Source organism: Paralichthys olivaceus, chromosome 2 (genome assembly GCF_024713975.1).
Source record: "Paralichthys olivaceus isolate ysfri-2021 chromosome 2, ASM2471397v2, whole genome shotgun sequence".
Classification (NCBI taxonomy): domain Eukaryota; kingdom Metazoa; phylum Chordata; class Actinopteri; order Pleuronectiformes; family Paralichthyidae; genus Paralichthys; species Paralichthys olivaceus.
The window spans coordinates 23,786,696-23,810,528 of NC_091094.1; the positions used below are offsets into that span (position 1 = coordinate 23,786,696).

At 44.6% G+C, this 23,833-nt stretch overlaps 2 protein-coding genes across 2 annotated transcripts; both read left to right on the forward strand.

Moving 5' to 3' along the window:
* The first annotated feature begins 232 nt into the window (after window positions 1-232).
* On the forward strand, window positions 233-23,573 carry gxylt2 (glucoside xylosyltransferase 2). The gene is made up of 7 exons (XM_020106842.2): window positions 233-712; window positions 12,852-13,050; window positions 14,219-14,350; window positions 18,041-18,292; window positions 18,643-18,766; window positions 21,126-21,298; window positions 22,325-23,573. Exons 1-7 carry the CDS (start codon window positions 405-407, stop codon window positions 22,499-22,501), a joined length of 1,365 nt encoding a protein of 454 aa, XP_019962401.2. The 5' UTR covers window positions 233-404; the 3' UTR covers window positions 22,502-23,573.
* Window positions 4,791-9,481, forward strand: LOC138405282 (uncharacterized). The gene is made up of 2 exons (XM_069512769.1): window positions 4,791-6,141; window positions 8,942-9,481. Exons 1-2 carry the CDS (start codon window positions 5,170-5,172, stop codon window positions 9,332-9,334), a joined length of 1,365 nt encoding a protein of 454 aa, XP_069368870.1. The 5' UTR covers window positions 4,791-5,169; the 3' UTR covers window positions 9,335-9,481.
* Window positions 23,574-23,833: the final 260 nt, after the last annotated feature.

Here is a 23,833-nt window from a genome sequence, read left to right on the forward strand (position 1 = left end):
TAAATATAAAGGGTCTTTTATGGAGTAAAGAAAACTACAATTCATACAATTTAGATGAAACGAACTAGTGAAAACATCATGAGGATTATTCTACATTAAATTTCTGCCAATAGATCCCTTTCACCTAAATCTCACACACTGGACCTTTAAGCAGGACTTCTATCCCAGTATAGTTATTACTACATAGTCGTGCGTTAACAGTCCCGTCATTACGGTGAAGCAGCAGAGGCCACGCCTCCCCTGTGTAATCCTCCATGGACGGTGAGCAGCTCCTCTCCATCATCATCTGCGGGAAAATGCGAGCGATGGACGGGAAGAAAATGTCAACCCGGGCTGCTCCCCCTCTCCCGCAGACATGAGCGGGGCCCCGTCTGCTCCTCGGCCCGCAACAAGTCGCTCTCACCATGCGGATCCACTGCAAAGTAGTTGTGATCGCCGTGTGCTTCGGAGTTTTCCTACTTTTGTACTTTTTGGGGGGCAACGCCGCGGACGATCCGCTGCTGAAAGAAGTTGTGGAGGAGAAGAAGGAGAAGAAGGAGGAGAAGGAGGGGGACCGCAGGGCTTCCCCGTTGCCAGCTCAGCTCGGACGCGGTGTCGCGGCGAAGTTTGCCGGGAAAGCTTCCGCGGGAGTCGCCGTGCGGTCGGAGGATCCTCCCGGGGGACGGAAAGAGGCGAAGGCGCTGGTCGGAGGTGGCGGCGTGCATGTGAAGGGGTGAGCGGAGTTAGTTTCTCTCTCTGTCTGTCGTGATCAGCGCTTTTCTTACACGCCTCTGCCAAATAACACGAAGTCCTCTCCTGCTCCTCTCTGCTTCTTTCCTCTGGTGAGTGTCAGTGCTTCACGCTCCCTCCATCAAACTGCACACATTTCTGCACTGGCCTCACAGAAGCCTCGTCAGTCAACAGATATTCTTCACCTCCTGCATACTTGCATCTGCTCGGCTGCGTTTTATACCCACTATTTTTCCTCTGGTTTATTGCCCCGTGAATCATTATAATCAGGGGGCTGCTTAAATGTCTGGCAGAGATGTGAGTAGGGAGCATGACTAATGTGATTAGGTTTAAATGTTGGCACTATTCTCACAGCAGCACAGCAGAATGATAAATCATCACCTGACCTCTAAATCTGGATCATTTGACCCCTGGTGTGTCAGGCCTCTATTTTCTGACCCTCTTTTTTCTTCTAAGAGGCAATGGTCACCTTGAATGAAATAAATGGATGTTTAATATAGATGCAAATATGCACTGAATGGTTTCACTGTAGCATCGGTGAGGTCTTGGAAGTGACACGAAAAGGAAATCCATCCTGTTGACTGTTCCCTCCTCAGAGTCTGCCAAAACATGTCTGTGTAGGAGTGAGAAGCTTGTCAGGTGTGATTCTCCTTTTCTGATTTAAAAGTGAAACCGCGTCATGACAGTTGATTTGACGAAGACACCGTTTTGTCACAGTCTCCTCAAATGTTCGAGCAAAGGCAGGAGTTTGTCAGGTGCTATTTCTGTCCAAGGATGGAAGCATTCTGTTGTGTCTCGCCGCTTTTCTAATTTCAGCCTCACACATCCCTTCTGCGTTTCCTCCTGGGTCGAATGCCAGCCATGCCACAGCAGCCACAGTGTGGTTGCTGGAGATACCTTCTCCACCGGCAGCCGGTAATATGTATTCTGGTCCAGAGCCCGACTGGGGAGGATGGGGACACTGTTCGGTAGATAACGGCCATCAAGGCGTTACATTGAGGAAGGACCTTTATGTCCTCTCAGAAACCACAATCCCCCGTGTGTGCTAAGCACTGATAAGAGAGATGGGGTGGAAGGGGTCACCAGTGGCTGTAGCTATAAAAAAAGAAAAGAAAGAAAACACTTACGGTAACTGCTTTGGAAAACGCTCAAGACTGACTGCTGCAATTAATGGAAACACACATCTGGCTAGAGCCTCGAAAACTTTCTACCGGAGATAATCTGATTATTTTTAGTAGTTTACGAGAATATAAACCAGAGGAATGTGAAGAATAGGATGTAGTTTTCAGGTTGGAGACATACAAGCCTTGGAAAAAAGGTTGATGCTAATATTCTGATCACAAGGATTGATATAAATAGAAAGCTCCACTGTGACTTTGGGGAAAGGATTTTAATTGTGTCTCTCATATCTGTGGATACACACTGTGGACATCTGCAAATCAGAGCACCGGACAGATTTCCTGTGTGGCGTGCTTAATGGCCAAACGTCCCTGCTTTTCCTAATCAGATCATTTCCTCTTGACACTTCACACTACTTCCTGTGTCCAAAAATAGAAGGAAGAGCTCCAGCTACCAGACACATGATTAGTCTACTAATCAGTAATACAAATCATCTGAAACCATTTAAAGTACTAATTCATTTTCATTTGTCAAGTACAATGAAAAAACCTTTTCAGGTGTCAGAATATCAAATGTGAGCTTTTGCAGATTTTCATAATTTTGAAACAGACAGACATTGGTAAGATAAAACAACAACAACATTTTATTACACTGAATAGAGCCCGACTGATATGGATTGTTACAGGCCAATGCTGATACTGATCATTTCTGATACAGATATACATAGTATTTAAAAAAATGGCAGTGATTCCTAAGATGTTTTTGTCAAACTCTAATGACAAAGAAATCTAACCCGGGCTTGATATATATAGACATATATAGAATTTATATAGAATTTAACCATGACTTGGAATCCCGAATCCTGAAAGTACATGAATTAAGAAAGTAAACACAATTTTAAATGTAAACAATGATAGTAGTGTGTCTGTAAAAGTCTCCCATCGGTCGATATTTATCTGCTAACTGATAAATCCAGGCTCAGGTGCTGAACGAATAATCACTTATCAAAATATTAATTGACAATGTTGGTCAGATGTTAATAATATTCACTGCTCAACAATACATTGAAAAATGTTCTAAAACTATGATTTAAAATCCTGCCAGCAGTCTTGACTTGCAGGATACACATTCCTTCACGGCGATCACTTCATTACTGTCAGCATGTATCAGATGCAGAGTAATACAGACGTAAGCCCTCTGTCTGCTTTGTTACTCGGAATTACCGTCTGCATCTACAGGATTAGATGACTGTTGATACATTGCGCTGAAACAAATCCCCTGCCCTGTCACTTGGTATAAGGTTCAGCAGCGTTCCTCTCAGTAAAAGAGTTTCTCTCTCACAGTGGCATTATGCATACCTATAAAAATGTCATCGTACATGACTGAACACTCTCTGCAAGCTGTATGAAATCTCCCTGCTCGCCTGTGTGACCTGGCCAGAGAGGCTGCATGTGTGAGCCTCATCAGCAGCAGTTGTATGTCTTATCTTGGCTAACTCATTTTGAAGTTAGTGGTGGATGAGTCATGGATAATGTGGAAGGAGAATCTAGGAAGACAGTGAGTCTGCTTTTGGGTAAAAGCCAACATGGCTGAAAAGCAGGATTTGAAGCCCAAAGTTTAGAAAGTGACTAATCATGCCAAAATAAAAAAATGTTAACAGGAAGTGATCCCGCTACTGCTAAAGTAAATTGTTCTGCAATTGATGACTTGATCAACTGAAAGTAGTTCAGTTACAACTTGTGCGATCACTGATAGTGATGATGATTTGCAACTAATCTCTAACATGTATAGATTAATTAGGGGCTGTTGCTTTGTAGTTCACAGCTAAGTCGATGTCAGTGTTGGGAAATTTGGAGCTTGTTCTTGTTTATTCTGAGCTGACTCACGAATGCAAACATGAAAGAACACTAAAGTGAGGCTCAGGCCCTGTAGAAGATGCCTTTTCGTTGACGACCTCCCATGTTTCCTGGGATATATATTCAACTTAGGTTCTATGGTGTCAAGACACAGTTTTCATCTGATGGTTATCCTATTGGGGAAAGAAAGTTTTCGAATGATAGAAGTGCAACTAAAGTGTAACACACTTCATTTATTTCACATAGCATTCAGTTGCCTTTGAGATGAGGAATCACTTATAGTACAGTGGCTGGGATTTTCCAGTCTGAGCAAATTTGAGAAATCATTGGCATCCTGGTGACTTCTGTTGACCCTAGTAAACGAGACATGGTGTATATTTACGCTTTGATTCCGTTGAAACAACACCTGTGTGTTTTCCTATAAAACAGAACAGACTTGTTATTTGCATCCCCCACACTGACAAAACTCATTTTATAAGGTGTACATCTAGGGGCCGTCTAGGAGAGTGTAGCTAAGAGAAAACAACTGTGCCTGCAAAAGCCTTCCCTTATGGGTTTGACTTATAGATTTACTGCATGAGCGTGGGAAGGCTGCTGTAGAAGAAAGCAGGGAAAGCAGAACGTGACCATTTTGATTCAGACTAGTTCTTTTTCTGATTGTGTCATTCTTGTAAGTAAATATGTTGGTTATATAATTATCTATATTTTAGAAGGACAAAGAGAAGGAAATAATTGATCAGTAATTGATAATTGACCATTGAGTCAATCTTTTACAAGGATCTACCAGTGTTAGCAGATTGCATGATTCAAATTTAGGAGGCATGTGCTGTGTCCACATGCTGCACAGCTGCAAAGGTTTGAAGGTTTGCACGTGTTTGCAAAGAGCAAGTGCAAGAGTCATTCCTTCGAGTTTATTAGCATAATTCAGGGGTAATTTAGCCAAAGAAAATTGGATATCGAACCATAGATCAGATTTTTTTGGTACACATTTCAGTCATATTAAAGTAACTCTCTTTTAAAACGTGCCTACAACATTTCGACAGGTTTCGTCAGCCCATCTTGGCTGAATTATGAATTGGACTGTGTGGCGGTGGGGTATGGTTAGGGCGCCAACTGCTGGACAACAGGGAGGAGTGGCTCAGCCGGTGATCCGACAGCTGGGCAGAATCAGGTAATCAGGGCAATCAATAAAAGCATGCTTGTAACCTGGTTCTGCCTCTTGTAGTAGGCTGGCGTCCTGAGACCTGGAAGAGCGGCGGACGTGTGCGGGCGTCTGAGCGGGTTTAAAGACCCACCCCGATAAAGAGAGATATTCAGAGACAAATATATGCGTGTGTGTGGGTTGCCAAGGAAGGCAACATCAATAAAAGACTTTACGCAAGCCATACTCTCCTCCCGTCATTCCCCGGAGTGGGCCGAGTATCCCACAAGTGGCGCCTGAACAGGGACACGGAGAGAGGAGAGCATGGGGGGGAGAAGCAGCCTGGAACGCGCCATACAGGGCCTGGCGGCGAGGCAGCAGAGCACCGCGGCGCTGCACCGGCAGCAAACCCAGGCACTTGCCAACATCGCGGCAGAACGGAGGGAGGACCGGGCTCTCCTGCGGGAGCTGCTCCAGCGTCCAGCCACCCCGCCGACCGAGCCGGGGACTAGCTCCCGGCAGCCGTCGGCGGAGACCTGCGGGTGGCCGGAGGAGGAGAGGAATGAGCGGAGACTCAACAGCGCCCGTCTTGTGAGCCGGATCACAGCGCTGTCGTCAGAGCTGGCGGATGAGCGGAACACCGGGGAGTCTGCCTCCCAGCTGCGGGAGACTGAAACTTCCGAGAGACTGCGTCTGGAGAGGGACATGAAGGACCTGCAGACCAAGTATGAGCGAGCCATCAGAGAGATTGAGTTCACCAAGAAGAGACTGCAGCAGCAGAACAAGCGGCAGCTGGAGAGGAGGATCAGCGACCTGCAGGCCGAGAACGAGGAGTCCCAGCGGAACATCCAGCAGCTGAAGGAACAGACCCAGCGACTGACGGCCGAACTGCGGGACACCAAACTTCACCTGGAGGGCCAGCAGAGCCGCAACCACGACCTGGAGAAGCGGAGAAAGTCCGACAGCGAGCCGAGTGGAGCCCGGCAGCAGTGCATCCCGGCGGGGCGCCCCAGACCTGCTCCAAGACAGCGAGTCCCCCCAGCACCACCAGGCGGGACAGCCCCGCCCGCGGGACCCAGGAACAAGAGAGCAGAGGCTGCTCCTCGGGGCCCAGCCTACGCGTCGGGTCGACCGGCACCAGGGGGGGCTCCTCAAACGCCGGGGCAGGAGTGCTGGCGGTGCGGCCAGTCGGGCCACTTCCGACGGGAGTGCCCGCTGATGGAGGTGGGGCAGCGGGTCGGGGTGGCCGGGCCGCCAGCCTCTTCCCACGGCCCGGGAGAGACGTACCATATACCGGTATGTATACAGGGGGGTATACACCAAGCTCTGCTGGACACGGGCTGTAATCAGACGATGATCCACCAGCGCTTGGTTCGAACGGGGGCATTGATGGAGGCATCGTGGGTGAAGGTGAGGTGTGTGCATGGGGATATTCACGAATACCCAGTGGTGACTCTGCTAATTTCATATAAGGGAAAAAAAACATAGAGTCGAGGCAGGGGTTAGTCCCCGTCTCACGCACCCCCTGATTTTGGGCACAGATTGGCCGGGGTTCCGGGGACAGGCGAGAGCGGCGGTGGGGGTGCGTTCACGTGCGGTAGGGAAATGTGAGTTGTGTGCGGTGCTCACCGGGGAAACAGAGCCCGAGACTGTCGGGGGGGCGGCGGGACTAGCGGAGCCTCGCCCGGAGGCTCCTCTAATCCCCCCGGTGAGCCCCATGGACGATTTTCCACTCGAACAGTCTCGGGACGAGACCCTCCGCCACGCTTTCGATCAGGTGGTGAGTATTGACGGCTCCGCTGTTTCTCCGAACGCAGCACACTCTCACCCACACTTTTCGATCATTAGGGACAGGTTGTATCGTGTGAGCCGTGACACACAGACAGGAGAAGAAATCACCCAGTTGTTGGTGCCGAAAAGCCGTCGGGAAATGGTTTTCCAGGCGGCTCACTATAACCCCATGTCCGGGCACCTAGGGTATGAGAAGTCACTGAACCGGATAATGGCCCGCTTTTATTGGCCGGGCATTCGCGCGGACGTGAGTCGGTGGTGCGCGTCTTGTCGCGAATGTCAGCTGGTTAACCCGCCGGCCACACCAAAAGCGCCGTTGCGCCCTCTTCCACTGATTGAGGTACCTTTCGAGAGAATTGGCATGGACCTCATCGGGCCATTAGACCGGAGTGCACGGGGACATCGCTTTGTGTTGGTTCTAGTGGATTACGCAACGCGATATCCCGAGGCAGTGCCGCTGCGGACCATCTCCGCGAAGAGCGTGGCGCAGGCACTGTTTCAGGTTATCTCCCGTGTCGGGATTCCGAAAGAAATCCTGACGGATCAGGGCACCTCCTTTATGTCACGTACACTACGCGAGCTGTATGAATTGCTGGGCGTCCATTCAATCCGGACTAGTGTTTACCACCCACAGACCGACGGGCTGGTGGAGCGGTTTAACAAGACACTAAAGAACATGATTCGTAAGTTCGTGCACGAGGATAGCCGCAATTGGGATAAATGGTTAGACCCTCTGTTATTTGCAGTGCGGGAGGTTCCCCAGTCCTCCACAGGATTTTCTCCATTTGAACTGTTGTTTGGCCGGAAACCTCGGGGCGTCTTGGACCTGGTAAAAGAAGACTGGGAGACGGGTCTGAGCGCTTCCAAAAACGAGATTCAGTACGTGCTGGACCTGCGAGCAAAACTCCATTCACTTGGGGTATTATCACGGGAGAATTTGCTCCAGGCCCAGCAACGTCAGCAGCGCCTGTATAACAGAGGGACGAAACTAAGAACATTTGATCCGGGAGATAAAGTCCTTGTATTGCTCCCCTCCTCTAGCTCAAAATTACTCGCCAAGTGGCAAGGGCCCTTCGTGGTCACACGACGAGTGGGGGAGGTAGACTATGAAGTAGTGCGGTCTGACAGGGGTGGGGCCACACAGATCTACCACCTCAACCTCCTTAAAAAGTGGAGAGAGGTGGCCTCTGTTTCTCTGGCTACCACGGTGATCGAGAGAGATGAGTTGGGACCGGAGGTATCAAAACCGGATTATTCTGCCCCGGTCAGTTATGACGACCATCTCTCGCCAAGCCAGAGAGCAGAGGTTGCGAAAGTGCAGTGGCGGTTTGCCGATGTGTTCTCCCCCTTGCCAGGACGCACTACGCTCATACACCACCACATAGAGACCCCCCCGGGCGTGACGGTGCGTTCACGGCCCTATCGTTTGCCGGAGCACAAGCGGAAAATTGTGCAGACGGAGCTTCAGGCCATGCTGGAGATGGGGGTAATAGAAGAATCCCACAGTGACTGGTGTTGCCCCGTGGTGCTTGCGCGCAAGACCGATGGGTCAACACGGTTCTGTGTGGATTATCGGAGGGTGAATGCGGTGTCCAAGTTTGATGCCTATCCAATGCCCCGGGTCGACGAACTCCTGGACCGGCTAGGCACGGCTCGCTTTTTCACGACACTGGATTTGACCAAGGGCTACTGGCAGATCCCCTTGTCTCCAGAGTCCAAGGAAAAAACGGCCTTCTCCACTCCGTACGGTTTGTACCAGTTTGTCGCACTTCCGTTCGGGTTGTTCGGGGCCCCAGCCACATTTCAACGCCTCATGGACCGGGTTCTGCGGCCACACTTCGCATATGCTGCAGCCTACTTAGATGATGTGATCATTTATAGTGAGACCTGGGAGCAGCATATGCGGCAGGTGGGGGCGGTGCTCGAGTCCCTGAGGCGGGCGGGGCTCACGGCCAACCCGAAGAAGTGTGCGGTGGGACGGAGGGAGGTACGGTATCTGGGGTACCACTTGGGGGGCGGACAGGTGCGGCCGCAGGTAGAGAAGACCGCAGCGGTTGCGGCCTGCCCAGCGCCCAAGACGAAAAAAGAGGTCAGGAGGTTTTTGGGTCTGGCCGGTTACTACAGACGCTTTATTCCAGCCTTTTCAGAGCTGGCCAGCCCCCTGACCGACCTGACCCGAAAGGGTGCCTCAGATCCGGTCCAATGGACGGAGCAGTGTCAGCTGGCGTTTGAGAGGGTTAAGCTAGCCCTCTGTGGTAAGCCACTGCTGTATACTCCTAACTTTTCTCTCCCTTTTGTCCTGCAGACAGACGCCTCGAACAGTGGGCTGGGGGCCGTTTTGTCCCAGGAGGTGGAGGGGACCGACCGCCCCGTACTGTATATTAGCAGGAAGCTGGTTCAGCGGGAGAAGAGTTACAGTACGGTGGAAAAGGAGTGCCTCGCCATTCGGTGGGCGGTCGGGGCCCTCCGCTATTACCTCCTGGGGCGCCCTTTCACCCTCTGGTCGGACCATGCCCCGCTCCAGTGGCTCCACCGCATGAAGGATGCCAACGCGCGGATCACTCGCTGGTATCTGGCTTTGCAGCCATTCAACTTCAAGGTGATCCACAGGCCGGGTACCCGGATGGTCGTGGCCGACTTCCTCTCCCGCTCGGCGGAGGGGGGGGGTGGGCTTGCGGCCGGCGGGATCCCGGCCTGAGTCGGGCGGTGGGGGTATGTGGCGGTGGGGTATGGTTAGGGCGCCAACTGCTGGACAACAGGGAGGAGTGGCTCAGCCGGTGATCCGACAGCTGGGCAGAATCAGGTAATCAGGGCAATCAATAAAAGCATGCTTGTAACCTGGTTCTGCCTCTTGTAGTAGGCTGGCGTCCTGAGACCTGGAAGAGCGGCGGACGTGTGCGGGCGTCTGAGCGGGTTTAAAGACCCACCCCGATAAAGAGAGATATTCAGAGACAAATATATGCGTGTGTGTGGGTTGCCAAGGAAGGCAACATCAATAAAAGACTTTACGCAAGCCATACTCTCCTCCCGTCATTCCCCGGAGTGGGCCGAGTATCCCACAGACTGATATCGAATTTTTGGTTGAGGTGATTCATCTGGACATCCCGACTATTGCAAATCATCAAGCAGGGTAACGAAAAACAGATTTTCTGCAGATATTCATCTGGTTGTGGTCACGTCATCAAATGCTAATGACCAATCATGTGAGATCTGGGGTCAGATCTGGAGTATCTGAAGGTTTGTCAGCTTGTTACGAAATAGAGAATCTTTACCCAAAGAGGAAGGGCACGATGGCAGCTTATTCAATTCACAGCTTTGATATCCATTTTTTCAAACCAATACAAGTTTGATACAAGCCCACCAAATGACAGACTTATATGTTCCCTTTTTGTCTTTTCTCGTGTACATGTACATTTTTCTTTTTTCTTTGCTATTATCCTTTGAAAGGCTCCGCCGTGGTGCTTTGTGGGCTTCTCTTTTGCTTACTCTGCAGCCAGTAATGAATTCAGTCCTTTTGTACCTCTTCTGTGCTTTTTCTGACTGCTTCCAGATGTGGGGAGCACTGCCATGACACAGAACATCATGTGTGCAGCCCATGCTTTATGCAACAAAGGAATTTCTCTTTTTCTTGTTTTGTCATCCAATTTTCTGGCAAAATCGTTTCCAGGGCATTTATTTTGCATGACTAAATGCAACATAATTACACTCGTATGGGAGATATGGATTGCATTTTCTGTGGAGGGGAAAATAGGAATGTGCGTTCAACAACCTTGACAGAACATCAGCCTTTGAAGCATGGCGGACAGATTTCTCAGCACCTTCTCATTCATCCTAATCTGCGGTTCATCATTGTCTCTTAGCCATGCAGAAAACGAAGTGTCACGCTTGGAGACTGCCCTGCAACCCACCTGTCAAATTTCACTTTTCTGTCTTCCTATCCATTTTATGGTCGACTCTGTGCTTCCTCCAGGCTCAGAGGAAATCCATTTCCTTTAGGAATGGCGTGGTCTTTAGATGTAAAACCATTTGCCTTCTTCCAGTAAACGCTACATGCTGAAACAAAAGGTTCTCTGTTCTTTTTTGTCTTCTCTCACTATGGCTATGAAAATATTTATGTTGAACATGTTATTACAGCCAGCTTCATGTAGTGTGTGTGCGTGTGTAGTAGATAATATTGGCCCTAGCTCGAGGCTCTGCTATTGTACGTGTGTTTCCCTGTCATGGTGGGAGATATTCTGCACCGCTGAGTGTATTTTAACTCTACAGCAACACTATCGCAGCAGAGAGAGCATGTTTTTACCTCACATTAATGACCGCTTCGCTTTCGAGCATGGAAGAACAAAGTCTGGTGGGAACTTGCACAGTGACATAGAAGAAGAATTGGCTTTGTGTGTGGTAGTGTGGAGGTAGTGTTGAACAATGTGCAAAGCCACAGTTGCCATGTCTTTCTGAGACGTTCTTGACTTTGCACCTGATCTATCTAACAGCAGGAGGAATGTGGGAATGTGCTATGTTCTTGAATGTGTCCCGTGTCTCATAAAGTCCAAAATGAATGTCTTCACTGCTGACATGCTCATGAAGTGACATGCCATTACTCTACAACAGTGATGTGTTGGCAGGTGTGCTGCTATGCTCTGATACCAGATGCCTTCGGTTACAGATCGATTATATTTTTGCTGTTTGTCGGTATGACATCACCCGATCTGTGTTCTGATTGGATGAATCCAGTGTTTCTATTTATTCATTCAATGATGCGTTTATGGAGATCCCTCAAGCTGGATTCATTATGATTCTGGTCAAATTCTGAACTAAAAGGCAAAGACATTTAAGTTGGAAGATAGAAGATTTAATCATCTCTCTGGAACGTGGAATTCACAAGTAACAATTATGGTTGTTTTAGCATTTATTACTACTGGTCTGACATATTGTTTTCTAGTATCCCTTGAAATATTCTAAATACTATAAAACATTTAATTGATTTTAAATGTTAATTGGTATCTCATAGAGCGCAACTTTTAGTCTTCATTTTGATAAGCTAAAAGTGGGGATTTCTTCAGCTTTATCAACTTACAAGTGGCTAGTCGGCTGTAGCTTACTACCATTCCTCCAGTTTGAATATTACATAAGTACTTCTGCTACTAACTTTTGAAATTGTCCATCAGTAGTCACATTGTTAGGATGCAAACATGTTTTTATTTATATCTATATTGTATCTAAAGCACTTTGAGCTGCATTTCTTGTATGAAAGGTGCTATACAAGTAAAGTTTATTATTATTATTATTATTGTCATTTAAGTATGTTGGGCTGAGTTACAGTGGAATATGAATGAGTGGTGCACAACATATTTTTCACTTGAATCATGCAACCAGAAAAAATGATGTCTTGGGTTTGTGATCTTAAGTACAAGCATGACATATCTCTGCAATGAGGCGCATAAATGAAAGGTTTTTGTAATTTGAAGATTTAAAGCGAAGACATGCAAGACATTAATAACCATCTGCAGTTTCAGTGGAGGGTTTTAGTATCCCATAGTGTTCAAGTGCTGTTTTATATGCTTTTTAACCACGGTGTCTGTACGGCTTAGTATTATACAGGGAACATGCAGACGTGCTGTGTAGTTTTAGGTACATTGTATAAAAACGTATGTGTTAAGGCGTTTAATGTTGCCACTTGCCATAAAATATCAGAACTGGTTGTCTTAGCCTTAACATGAAACTCATAATCCCATATTAGTCCATGTAGGTTTCAGATTACATTCAATCTTTCAGTACTTTCATTCTGTATGTTTTGACTCAAGTAAAGTCCAGTACATCTGTTGTACCAAGTGCAAATTGCTCTTCACAAGCTGCGCAGCCAATTTACAAGCGATGAGTGACGGAAACAAGGTTTGTGGAAGAAGTGATTGTCAGCAGATCCGACAACCCCACCCGGCACACACACACACACACACACACACACACACACACACACACACACACATGGCCTTGGCCCATTTAGACCTGACAGCACTTTTGGGTGGAGTAAACTGAACGTTCTGCGCATGATTTGTTTGAATAATGGAGCCAATTTTTTATCCCTTTGCCTTTGTTGTTACGCTGAATTGAAAAGAAGACATACCAATGTAAAAGTGCACAGTTTATTTCTTTACTTTACATTTCCTTCTTTCTTTTGTACTAAACTGCACTTTTCATCTCTATTTGCTTTTCATCTCTAGTAAACAACGGAGCGCCGTGGCCCGACCTGTGATGAAGCGCACTCGGGCTGAGGACTTCATGCACTTGGCTGTGGTGGCTTGTGGGAATCGTCTGGATGAGACCCTGACCATGGTCAAATCAGCCCTCCTGTTCAGCCTCAAGAAGATCAAGTTTCACATTTTTGCCGAGGACCCCTTGGCCCCACAGTTTGAAGAAAGGGTGAGAAGACTTCAGTAGACTAACGCCTGAATTAATTCAGAGTAAATGTTGACAAAAATCAGATGTGGTACCAAGACAGTCCTTGATTAAACGCAGCACTGACTTTCTTCTCAGTGTACGCTTCATTAGAGGACGCTCTGATTTGTGATTTAATGCAGCTCATGTAAAACACTTCCTCTCTCGTTGCAATAGATGACATCAGGATCAGAGCACTTTTAACTCTGCCTCTGTGACTCCCCCCAGCACAGCCACATAATCCTTTTAGCTCAAGGCTGGGGCGTAATATATCACCAAGACCCCCTGCAATTTCTCCCTGCACACACACATCAAAGTCACCTTTACAGAGGTGCCTGGCATGTTTTTGATTAGTTCCACTGATACGGAAACTAACAGTCTGTTAAAATTACTCCAATTAATGGGCCTCAAACAGCACCTTAAACTGCTTTGAATCCAAACCCTGAACCTGTGAACTTGCCGTCAAGCGCGCATGAATTATTTCCATGTGTAGAAAATCCTCCCCCCATGGAAGACGGGGATTCAGATAACAGAGCACGTGCAGCGTGGAGCTAATGTAGAGAGGCAGTGTGAAGAGACGTGACGTGTGTTTAAGAAAAGGTTGGTCTCAGTCTCTTTTGATCTCTCGTCCTTGTCAGCACAAACCTCACCAACCGCTCGCAGCGCTCTCTCTCTTTTCAGGGCCAAACTGGTGAACTGTTGATTTCACAGGGATTCAGCATCTCTTAGTGATACACTGCTGACTTTAAAGGTACAGGGTGTAAAATGTATATTTTCAAACTAAAATGCAGCCAGCAGCTTTTCCAAACTCTTAAGTACTTAGGATGCAAGAAGTATGCATAGCAGAGAGGATGAATTTCCATAGGAAAACATTGTAGTGTAGATGTAGCCTAAGAGGGGGCCTTCCCCTGTTTAGGCTGTTGGTTTTTAAATAAAACAACAGCTGACAGCTGCACGGGCTCAACGCAGAGCTGCACATCACCACGACACATGACTTCATTTTTCAAAATGGCATGATTTAAAATCTAGTTCATGTTGATAATTCTGTGAAAGTAAAGAGAGATTCGCTTTCAGAATAATGGTTGTTTGAAGTGGTAGGAAGTCCATTAGTTGGTGCCTCTTAATAAAGTGTGATGTGTTGCTTTACTTCCAGCTGCACCAGTGGCCCCGCTCCATCACAGCCAGGTTCCAGTACACCATCTACCCCATCACCTTCTCCGTGGGGAACGCTGACGAGTGGAAGAAGCTCTTCAAGCCCTGCGCTGCTCAGAGACTCTTCCTCCCTGTAAGGCTGCAGCTCTTATCTCCTCTCACATCCTCAGTCACCATGCATAATGTGATTAGCTTGCCTTCAGAAAAAATGTCATTAATCTATTTCATTTCTACTCAAACAGCAATTTCCTACCCATTATTTTATCCTGGTGTATGGTTCTAATTAAGTACTGGCGTAGTGAGTGATGATTTCACACCTCTTCGGCAGCATTTACTTAACAAATAAGCCGTCTCCAGGGATGTTATCCAGTAATTTCATCAAGTGGAGATTGTGCGAGGCAATTGATTTTATTTTTCTTTCCTGGGTAAATTGAAATAGCACTCAGCTTACTTTGCATGTAATGAACATATTGCAGGTCACATAGATCCATAGTTTTTTTTCCCTTGCTGCAAGGCAATCAATGAACATTCACCATTCTCTTAATTAGAAACACCTACTGAGCACCTTGTAGGAGTCTTTTTGTCACTGTATTAAATTATGCAAAGAGTGGACTAGATATGATGATATGGTGAAGCAGTGTGGGATCATGGAACTTGTTGTCTTCACCATCATCGCCAACAAAAATCTACCTAATATGACTCAAGTCACGTTTAAGGATGAGTTCATGTTTTAAAGTTTTATTCACGTCACCCAGCAAATGGTGATGAATAATCGTGATCCAATACAAATAGTGGAAGCAGCTGACTGGCTAACTGGCCAACTGGCTAGCAGTGTGTTTTTTTCATCATACATCATTTCTCCCTGAAGTTATATCAGAGACAGGCAAAGCCACCGGTAAAACGGATATGATGCAGTTAAAAGGCCAGCAAAATGAAACGTCCCATTACCTTGAACAAAGAGTTTGAACATTGTTTGAAACCTTTTAGATAATGTAACAACACAACTCAACAAAATATAGAATGTATAGATGTTTGTTTTTTTTACATATTATATCTTTATATGGAAATATTTAAATGGAAAACTTGCATATGAACTGAATGTCTGATCAATGCTCGCGCGCTGTGTACAACAATAACTTCTATAGAAACACAATTGTGCTTGCATAAGAGGAACTGTCTGGCGTACGTGCAGACTGACGATTCGAAACTAGACAGACACCTTTTACTTTTTTACCCTTAACTATCAAATGACTGTTGCCATGCACTTGGCAGATGTAACCTCAGAGTTCATGTCCTTTCTTGTAGCAAACTTCTTCTTTCGCGCAGAAGCAATAGCAGACAGCTTCCTGTGCCAACCAGACCACAGGTGGCTTCAGTGTTCATGCTATCACTCAGAAACAGTTGTCTCTTATGTGTCCTGTTTACCTGACTGTATAAAAACCTTCTTCTTTCCCTATAAGGGGTTGTTCCACTTTGAGTATTCATGCTGACTGTGCAACCCTCTGCAGAGCTTTCTATTAAATGACCTAAAGACAACTCCGGTCTGAGAAACTCCAGATACATTTCCACCACAATATCTTTAAGTGGGAGATTGTTTGTGACGGGTTGCACACTCCTTGTCTAATTATATTTCTTTGTTATGTGCCAGTTACATCGGTATTAATATGTCCTGAGAATGGCTTTCTGTCTTCATCTTTTTTTATAACAAGGAGCTTTCGCAACATTCCAGGTCTTCAATGTTTAAATTATGTTTTATCTTCTTTTGGAGACACTGGTCCAATGTGCTGGTCACTCCACAGACAAATTAGGGTGATGTTGCTTCAAATGTCTGGCCATGCTTGACGTACTGCCACTGTCACATAGCTTTTCTCATGGCACAACTACATAACAGTTTTGTCAAAATGTCCCCATGTAGGATTTAAATGATACTGGAGTCTTCTCCAATTCTTCTGCTCCTCCAGTAGCTGTGTCTATCACTGTCTACTAATTTTAACATGTGCAGTTCACGTGAACACAGAACAGCTTGATTTAACTGCATGTCTGGATTGAAATATATGCAAATCTTTACTTTTAAGACGGCAACACAAAAACGGTTACACTAATATGTAAACGTTCCAATTAATCCGCAGTACGACCGTGTTTTGAACCGTGGGGGTCGATCCATAAAGATCTAGCTTTATTTGTGGTCCGTTTCACCACAGTTAGTGTAAAGGTTAAGAGCTCTAAGAGGGAACTTTGATGCTAATTATGTGGACGTCCGGGCTGTTTTGTGGTTTACAATCCATTAGTGTAACCACACCATTTGCCAAGCACCATTTATACTGACAGAGAAATCTGTGTTCCCTTACCCAGAGTCCTCATTACCTGTTATTACACAGCTGTGGACATGCACACATACTTTTAGGTTGGTGAAGCATTGGTCTGCTGCTCTGTTTGGACTTGTTGGGATTAGTAGTAGCAGCTCCTCGCTGCTTTCAGCAAAATAATACAAGGTCAAGCCGCCTGCAGCATACTGACATGGTGTCTTCTGGCATTAGTGAGCAGCTAGAGCACAAAAACTGAGTCCAGCTCCCAGTGGTTCTGTCTGTATGAACTGTGCATATCAGACTTTATCGACCGAGTTACAATTGTACCAACTCGGCCACAGAGGCTGCCTGAAGCTCTGTCTCTGCTGCATACTCTAAATGGTATATTGAGAGTGGTACACTGTGTTACAGCATGTGCTTAAACTATGAAGTTAAACATAATACACTCTGTCATTATACCCCAGTGGAAGTTCTTTTGTGTGGTTTAAACCTAATAGTTTCTTCACTCTGAAAACTGGCTTCCTGGCAGTGTTGGAGTAAAAAAAACTATATTTATCGGAGCCAGGCTTTGTGTTATTTGTCTGCGTCGCATTGACAGCTCAATTCATCAGTGGATACTGGAAGTAATTATCTCAGCCACCAAAATGTTTGTTGGTCTTCCACAGACCACCTCTGTCTCGGTACTGACATTTAAAAAACAAAATGTGATCACAACATCGTCATAAACTTGTAAGCAGTGAAAAACAGTGTTCCTTTGTCAACTCTTTGTGAAATGCTAGAACGTTTCTACACTCTGATTTTCGTCTGATTTGTTCATATTTGAGTGAGTTAGTGTCAGAACAACCTGTTTTATGCATCTAGGGAGGTGTAGTATGACAAAGAGAGAACATTTTGGTATGTTTTCTTATTTTAAGAAGTATAGCTACCCTCTACAAATGTTGCTGATTGAGCTCTATCTTAGCTAAGCTAACAGCATGGCTGTATGGATGGAACAGTTGTCCCACCTCTGTGATCCAGACTGAAATATCTCAACAAATGTTGTCTGGACTCACTCTAAGGCCACCATGAGGTTGACATTTCGGTATGGTCTTGATAATTGTCCACCATTTGTAGTGTAAAGACATGCATGGTCTCTTCAGGATGAATTTCAGGAACCTTTGAGGACCAGCTTCACAGAACTTCTAGCTGGGCTGTCGACTCTTAATTCTGCTGAAAGACTGAAGCTGTGTTTTTAACTTCCTTTATCTCCACTTAAACATTTAGATGATTTGAGCTGAAGTGAACCTCATGGTGCTTTCTGCATACTTTATGGTTATGATTTATTAATATGCAAGTCACTGTCTGGGAAAGCAAGCTGTTGGCAAGCTGTGTGCAGATGAAGAGTGTGTACCAACAGCAGTTTTATTCATGTAACTTAATTTTTGGATGTTACATCGTGTAATCTTGTCTATTCATGTTCTTTTTAGATGGGAGACTGGTCATAAATATTCTGCTGATGACTGTGCTTGTGCTCGCAGGTCATCCTGAAGGACGTGGACTCGTTGCTCTATGTGGACACAGATGTCCTCTTCCTGCGGCCCATGGATGACATCTGGAGTCTCCTGAAGTCCTTCAACAGCAGCCAGCTCGCGGCAATGGCTCCAGAGCACGAGGTCCCCAAGATTGGCTGGTACAGCCGCTTCGCACGCCACCCTTTCTACGGGGTCACGGGGGTCAACTCCGGTGTCATGCTGATGAATCTCACCAGGATCCGCAGCACACTGTTCAAAGTAAGTAGTCACATTTCTCCTCACTGTGATCAGTTGGAAGCTGAAGTGAGCTGTGATGTCTCTTTTGCATTCTAAAGGGTTTTTTTTTTCTCTTCGAGCTGAACTCACACAGGCTGAGTGCTCTGAGTGGGCTGTGATTGAAGCTTTCTGATTACCACGCTAGCATCGCAGACTTGTGCCCTCGGAACTCAATTTAGCAACTCTCCAGTTCTTAATGCTGCCAGCAGATTGCAAATGGAAGCTGGAATATAAATGTGCTCCTCCTTTGATGATGTGTTTTTGAAAATGAAAAAAAGGAGAAGGCTGCTCTCGAGCTGTTTTTCGAGTGAACGTTGTTGTTGGTTTTTCAGAACAGTATGATCCCCAGTGGCCTGTCGTGGGAGGATCTTCTACATCCACTCTACCAGAAGTACAAGAACCACATCACATGGGGAGACCAGGACCTGCTCAACATCATCTTCCACTATAACCCAGGTGTATTCATGTTATATACTGTGAGCAGTACGCTGGAAACACGATGCAAAAGCATAAAGAAGTCTATTCAAAGTCAAACTAATACATCGAGCTGTTTATATAAACACATTTTAAAATTCCAGTCTGCACATCTTTAACTGAGCAATTTCACACTGTTAACATGTTCACATAAATAGCATCTTATTTCATTGTAAATATAACAGCCCACACTATGAATGTTGATCAGCAAACACATGTGGATGTGGCCATAGGCAGCAGCACGCTTCAGTGGCAGAATGAGTTCCAGCTGCAGCAGCCAGATGTGGGCATTAAGTGCTCAGAGCCATCGGCAGAGCTGGCATGGCTGGTGTTTGCTCGACAATGCTGCAGAGTGGAGTATTTGTTTTACATGGCATAGCTTTGAGCTCTATGCTGTCTCCAGAGGAAGACACATCAGCTCGTAAACATCGTTTGGAACCGTTTTTGGCTTGTTCAGCAATCAGGGAAACATACGAAAGTCTCCTTAGATCAGGATATAATGGAGTCTAAAGGGAATAAAATGGAGCTGGCATTTTGATTTGTGATGTTTTTTAAGTGTAAGAAAAACATCTGTATATTCTGTAAGATCATTTTGACACTTTTGATATGGTAATTTGTCCCATACTTGATCCTGGGCTCATTACACCCAGGATATATGAATATAATGGGCTCAAATGAGCGACCTCATATGAGCATCTATGCTGTCGCTCAAAATGTTATCTTCATTCTTACAGTAAATATACATTCCCTCTGAGCAGGTGCAGTATAATCACCATCAGTCAATGAGCTGCTGCACTGGAGCAGTTGGTAGTTGATTACTTTGCTCATGGGCACCTCACAGTGTAAACAGCTCTTTTTTTGTCGTATTTGTTTCGTGTAAATACTGAATGAGATTAGAGGAAAAACATTCAGACCGAGAGACCATAAAGAAGAGAATGATGCTGTTTTTCTTAACAGTCCATCCTCCGTTCTCTGTACGGTTTTCTCTGTATTGATTGCCCTGTTAATGTGTGGGACACAGACTCTTTTCACTGCACTGGGCTGTATAGACGTTTTGTGTTGAGAAGTTTTGCTATATCATTACTGCCAGTACTGTAAAGAAATTATCCTGATCCTCACACTCATTTGTACACGTTAGTTTATCACTGACTACATTTACATTGACACCAATAATATGATTATTGGCCTTATTCCGACTAACACTTTACTTTTATTATGATGTTTATACAAGTTTGCTAATAGAATTTTCTTTACACGTCACAGAGCATAGTCTTGATTATGACTCACTGACAATTCTGCAAAGTTTTTGAAAATATTGCCATTGCGATGTTTGCACTAATCTAAAAACGTAATGATTTCAATTTACCTGAAAACACACAGAATAACTATGGTTTATCCCTCACACCAAAAATGTGAATCCTTCGTAGCGCCAGCCATCTTTTTTTACACAAACCCAGATCAAGCAGTTGGTAACAGCCGTATGTCAAAGTAGCATATCTCCAATAAGATGTTTTAATGCGGTTACATCGTATATGTTTACACAATGCAACTACTGTCAGAATACTCCACATGTTTTAGTTCTATCATAGCTTATTCTAGCATGACCTTACAATAAGACAATTCTGTTTGCATAGCAGTGTCTTATTCCGAATATTGCCTTTATCAGGTAAATATCAGAATATTGCTGTCCATGTAAACGTGTCTACTGAACCATTAGGGTGTTATACTCAGCATATTACATTGTTTATTGTTATATACTGTACATGTGTGTGACCAGTCAGACAGGTGAAGCCAGAGAAAGTCTTATTGAACAACTGAATACAGAAACCAGTGTTTTACACTGTGAGAGGAACTCTAATTAGAATGAATAGGGTGATCCTCTGGAACACTGATTCCATATTGATAGATATTGATAGACAGCATATGCTCCTGGCTGTGCAGTGCATACATATTCTACTATTTTCCAGCTGCATATTTAGTTTTCTCCTCACAATCAACACAGTTGTTTGTTTTACAAATCCTATATTCTCCAGTCTTTCAATAGCAGTCTGGTCGATGTTGGTACTTTTTTTTTTAAATAATGAAAAGGATAATGTCACATATAAAGATAGAGTTTTGAATCAAACCCCTGTTTACTGTGAGGATAGATATGTGGTCTACTGTCGTTCAGACTTTCAGCACAGATTCTTCTTTGTGAACTGGGGAATCACTTTTATTAAACTTTATAAGCCACTGTGCTCACTTTGCCCTCCTGTCCTTCTCAGTTGGATTGCTTGAGTTATAATATGACTTTCAACAGATCTGTAACTGTTTGTTTTTGTGTGTTGTTTTTATTTTCCAGAGTGTCTCTTCATCTTCCCCTGCCAGTGGAACTACAGGCCTGATCACTGTATGTACGGCAGTAACTGTAAAGGGGCTGAGGAGGATGGTGTGTCCATCCTCCACGGCAACCGTGGAGTCTACCATGACGACAAGCAGCCAGCCTTTAAAGTAGTGTATGATGCAATACGTGATGTAAGTATTCCAAAGTATTCAGTTTTCACTGGCACAAAGTGGTACTGACGCATAGCGCCCTCTGTTGAAACCCCACACCCAGTGCAAGGTGGATGTAGTTGTGTGTGTTTGTACACTCACTGAGCACTTTATTAGGAACACCATACCAACACTGGGCATTTACCAATATCTGTTTTTTATGTTAAATTTGTTCTTAAGAAAACTACATTAGATAAATTAGGTGTTCTTAGAATGCACATTTGTTCACGCGTGTCTTCGTAAATTGAAAGCACAGAAATCAAAAAGAAAATTTAAGAAGTCATGAATGCGAGAATGGAAAAAACGACAATGTAAAGACTGTATCAGATGGACATTCATGCAGCCAAGCTGCTGTTCTACCACATCCCTCTTCTACTGGATTCAACTCATGTTTATATTCATGAAACCAGTCTGAGACTTTTCTTTAGTAACCTGCTGCATCATCATGCTGGAGGAAGCCATTGAAAGATGGCTATATTTTGGCCCTATGAGGTATATATAAGAGTACTGAGATTGTGTTTTAGAGAAGTAATATAATGGATTATGATAAATATTCAATATATTGCTATTTTAGTAATACACCTACATATATCAATGGCTTTGAATTTGTCTATGATTAATTTTCATCTGACTGTAAAGCCAAGAAGCACATTTTCCATAAAATGTGTTAATCTTGACCTGCTCCTTTAAAGACATGAGCTCAGGAAAAGAGCAGCTTTGAGAATGTTCTCTCTCGCTCACATTTAACAATCTGGGTCAGTTTTTAAATTTAGAATTTGTTTGCTCTTTGAGTAGAGTCATTTCCCCCCCTGCTCTGCGGAGATAAGCCTCTTATAGATGAGCTGTGTCGTAATTTATGATTAATAGAGAACCCCCCCTACCCCATCCCTGTTGAAGTCTTTTGTATATACTATTTAATATGTGATATGTTTCATTAAAAAAAATCATGAAATGATGTAGCTCTGGGGGCAGAACTGACACAGAATTGTGATGTCTCCATCTCCACAGTTTCCCTTTGAGGACAACATGTTTCAGTCACTCTTCTACCCCATCCAGAGCAAGTTCCTGGACACAGTTAACACTCTGTGTGGCCGAATCCCTCAAGTCTTCCTGAAGCAGATAGAGAAGAGCATGAGGAAGGTGTTTGAGGAGAAAGTGGTCAAACACGTCATAGTGCACAAATAACCGATGGAGAGAGAGGACTCCTCTGTTTTTTCAGACAATGCCAAGGACCGTCCGGCTGTGCATTATGTGTCAAAGCAGCATCTCCCAAACAGGAGTGGCGGCTCAGCATTTGCAGTGTATTCAACACGTGATGAAAATGGTCTTATGAGCAATATGACCCTCTAGCGATGGCGTGGGGAATAAGCCTATTGTGCACACAGAAGCATACAGTGCTGGTCAGTGATGCTGTAGAATAGGTTTCCCTTACTCCCAGTAATATGAGTTGTGATGAGGTGAATGATAATGTTGGAAAGTTACAGTGGAGGAAAAGACAGTGGGTTATTTTTCAAGAATTATTATTATTATCATCAGGTCTTCATCTCAAGTGTAAAAGCGAAAATGAAAGTATATTTTTGTCAATCCAGTGCTTGACAAAAGTATCTGCCTTCCTTATTTTCCTCATGAACATAGTATTAAGCAAAACAAAGTCAACTTTGGGCTTTGGAAAGCTTTACTACTGAGAGTAGTAAATTCATAAACCACTCCTTTAAAAATCATGTGAATGTTTTACCAGCAAATAACTTGAACCGTGAGCCTGAGTGAATGAGAGGAGCTGTGTGTTACTGTTACAGAGCAAGTATGGACTTTCATGTTTCACACCGAATGTTGAAATGCACTTTCAAGAATGATATTAGGACTGGACGGTTGTAAACACACGAAATGAGACGCAGCACTGTCAAAGTGAATCAATACCAAAGGTGCTAGCGTTTAAGAAGTGACATACTACAACAGATTATGTGCCATATATAATGTCGGCCATGTTTGCTATTATAAGACAATGGGTGGTATAGGCGTGTGTGTTGTGTGGGTATCTTTGTAATATGAAGTATGTTGTGTTGTGAACACATGGGTCATATGTTTTAGCAACATTACTTTAAATGTGGCTCAATTGTCTAAATGTATCAAATGATTCAAACTGGAAACTGAAAAAGGCTGAACAGTCACCGTGTGTTTCTGAAATAAAACAATGCAATGTCCTGAGCCTGCATCTTTAACACAAATATGCAATGTAAAGGAATGCAATTCAAAACTGCATTTTGAATGTCTACCTTTTGATTTTATACTTTACGTGACAATATGATTCACCAATGCTTTGAAACTGGATATAAACTATAAGTGGTCCACCAGTGGCTGACAGGTTGGTACAAAGTCCCTCAATTCTGTCCTTTCAGGTTTATTAAACAAATCTAGTCATTTAGGCCCAGTCTCAGTTCCTGGGTCCATTCAAGACCTTTCGAAATGCACAGTAATATAGTAAATGATTGATGATTTTCAAATCAGATTGGAAGACTT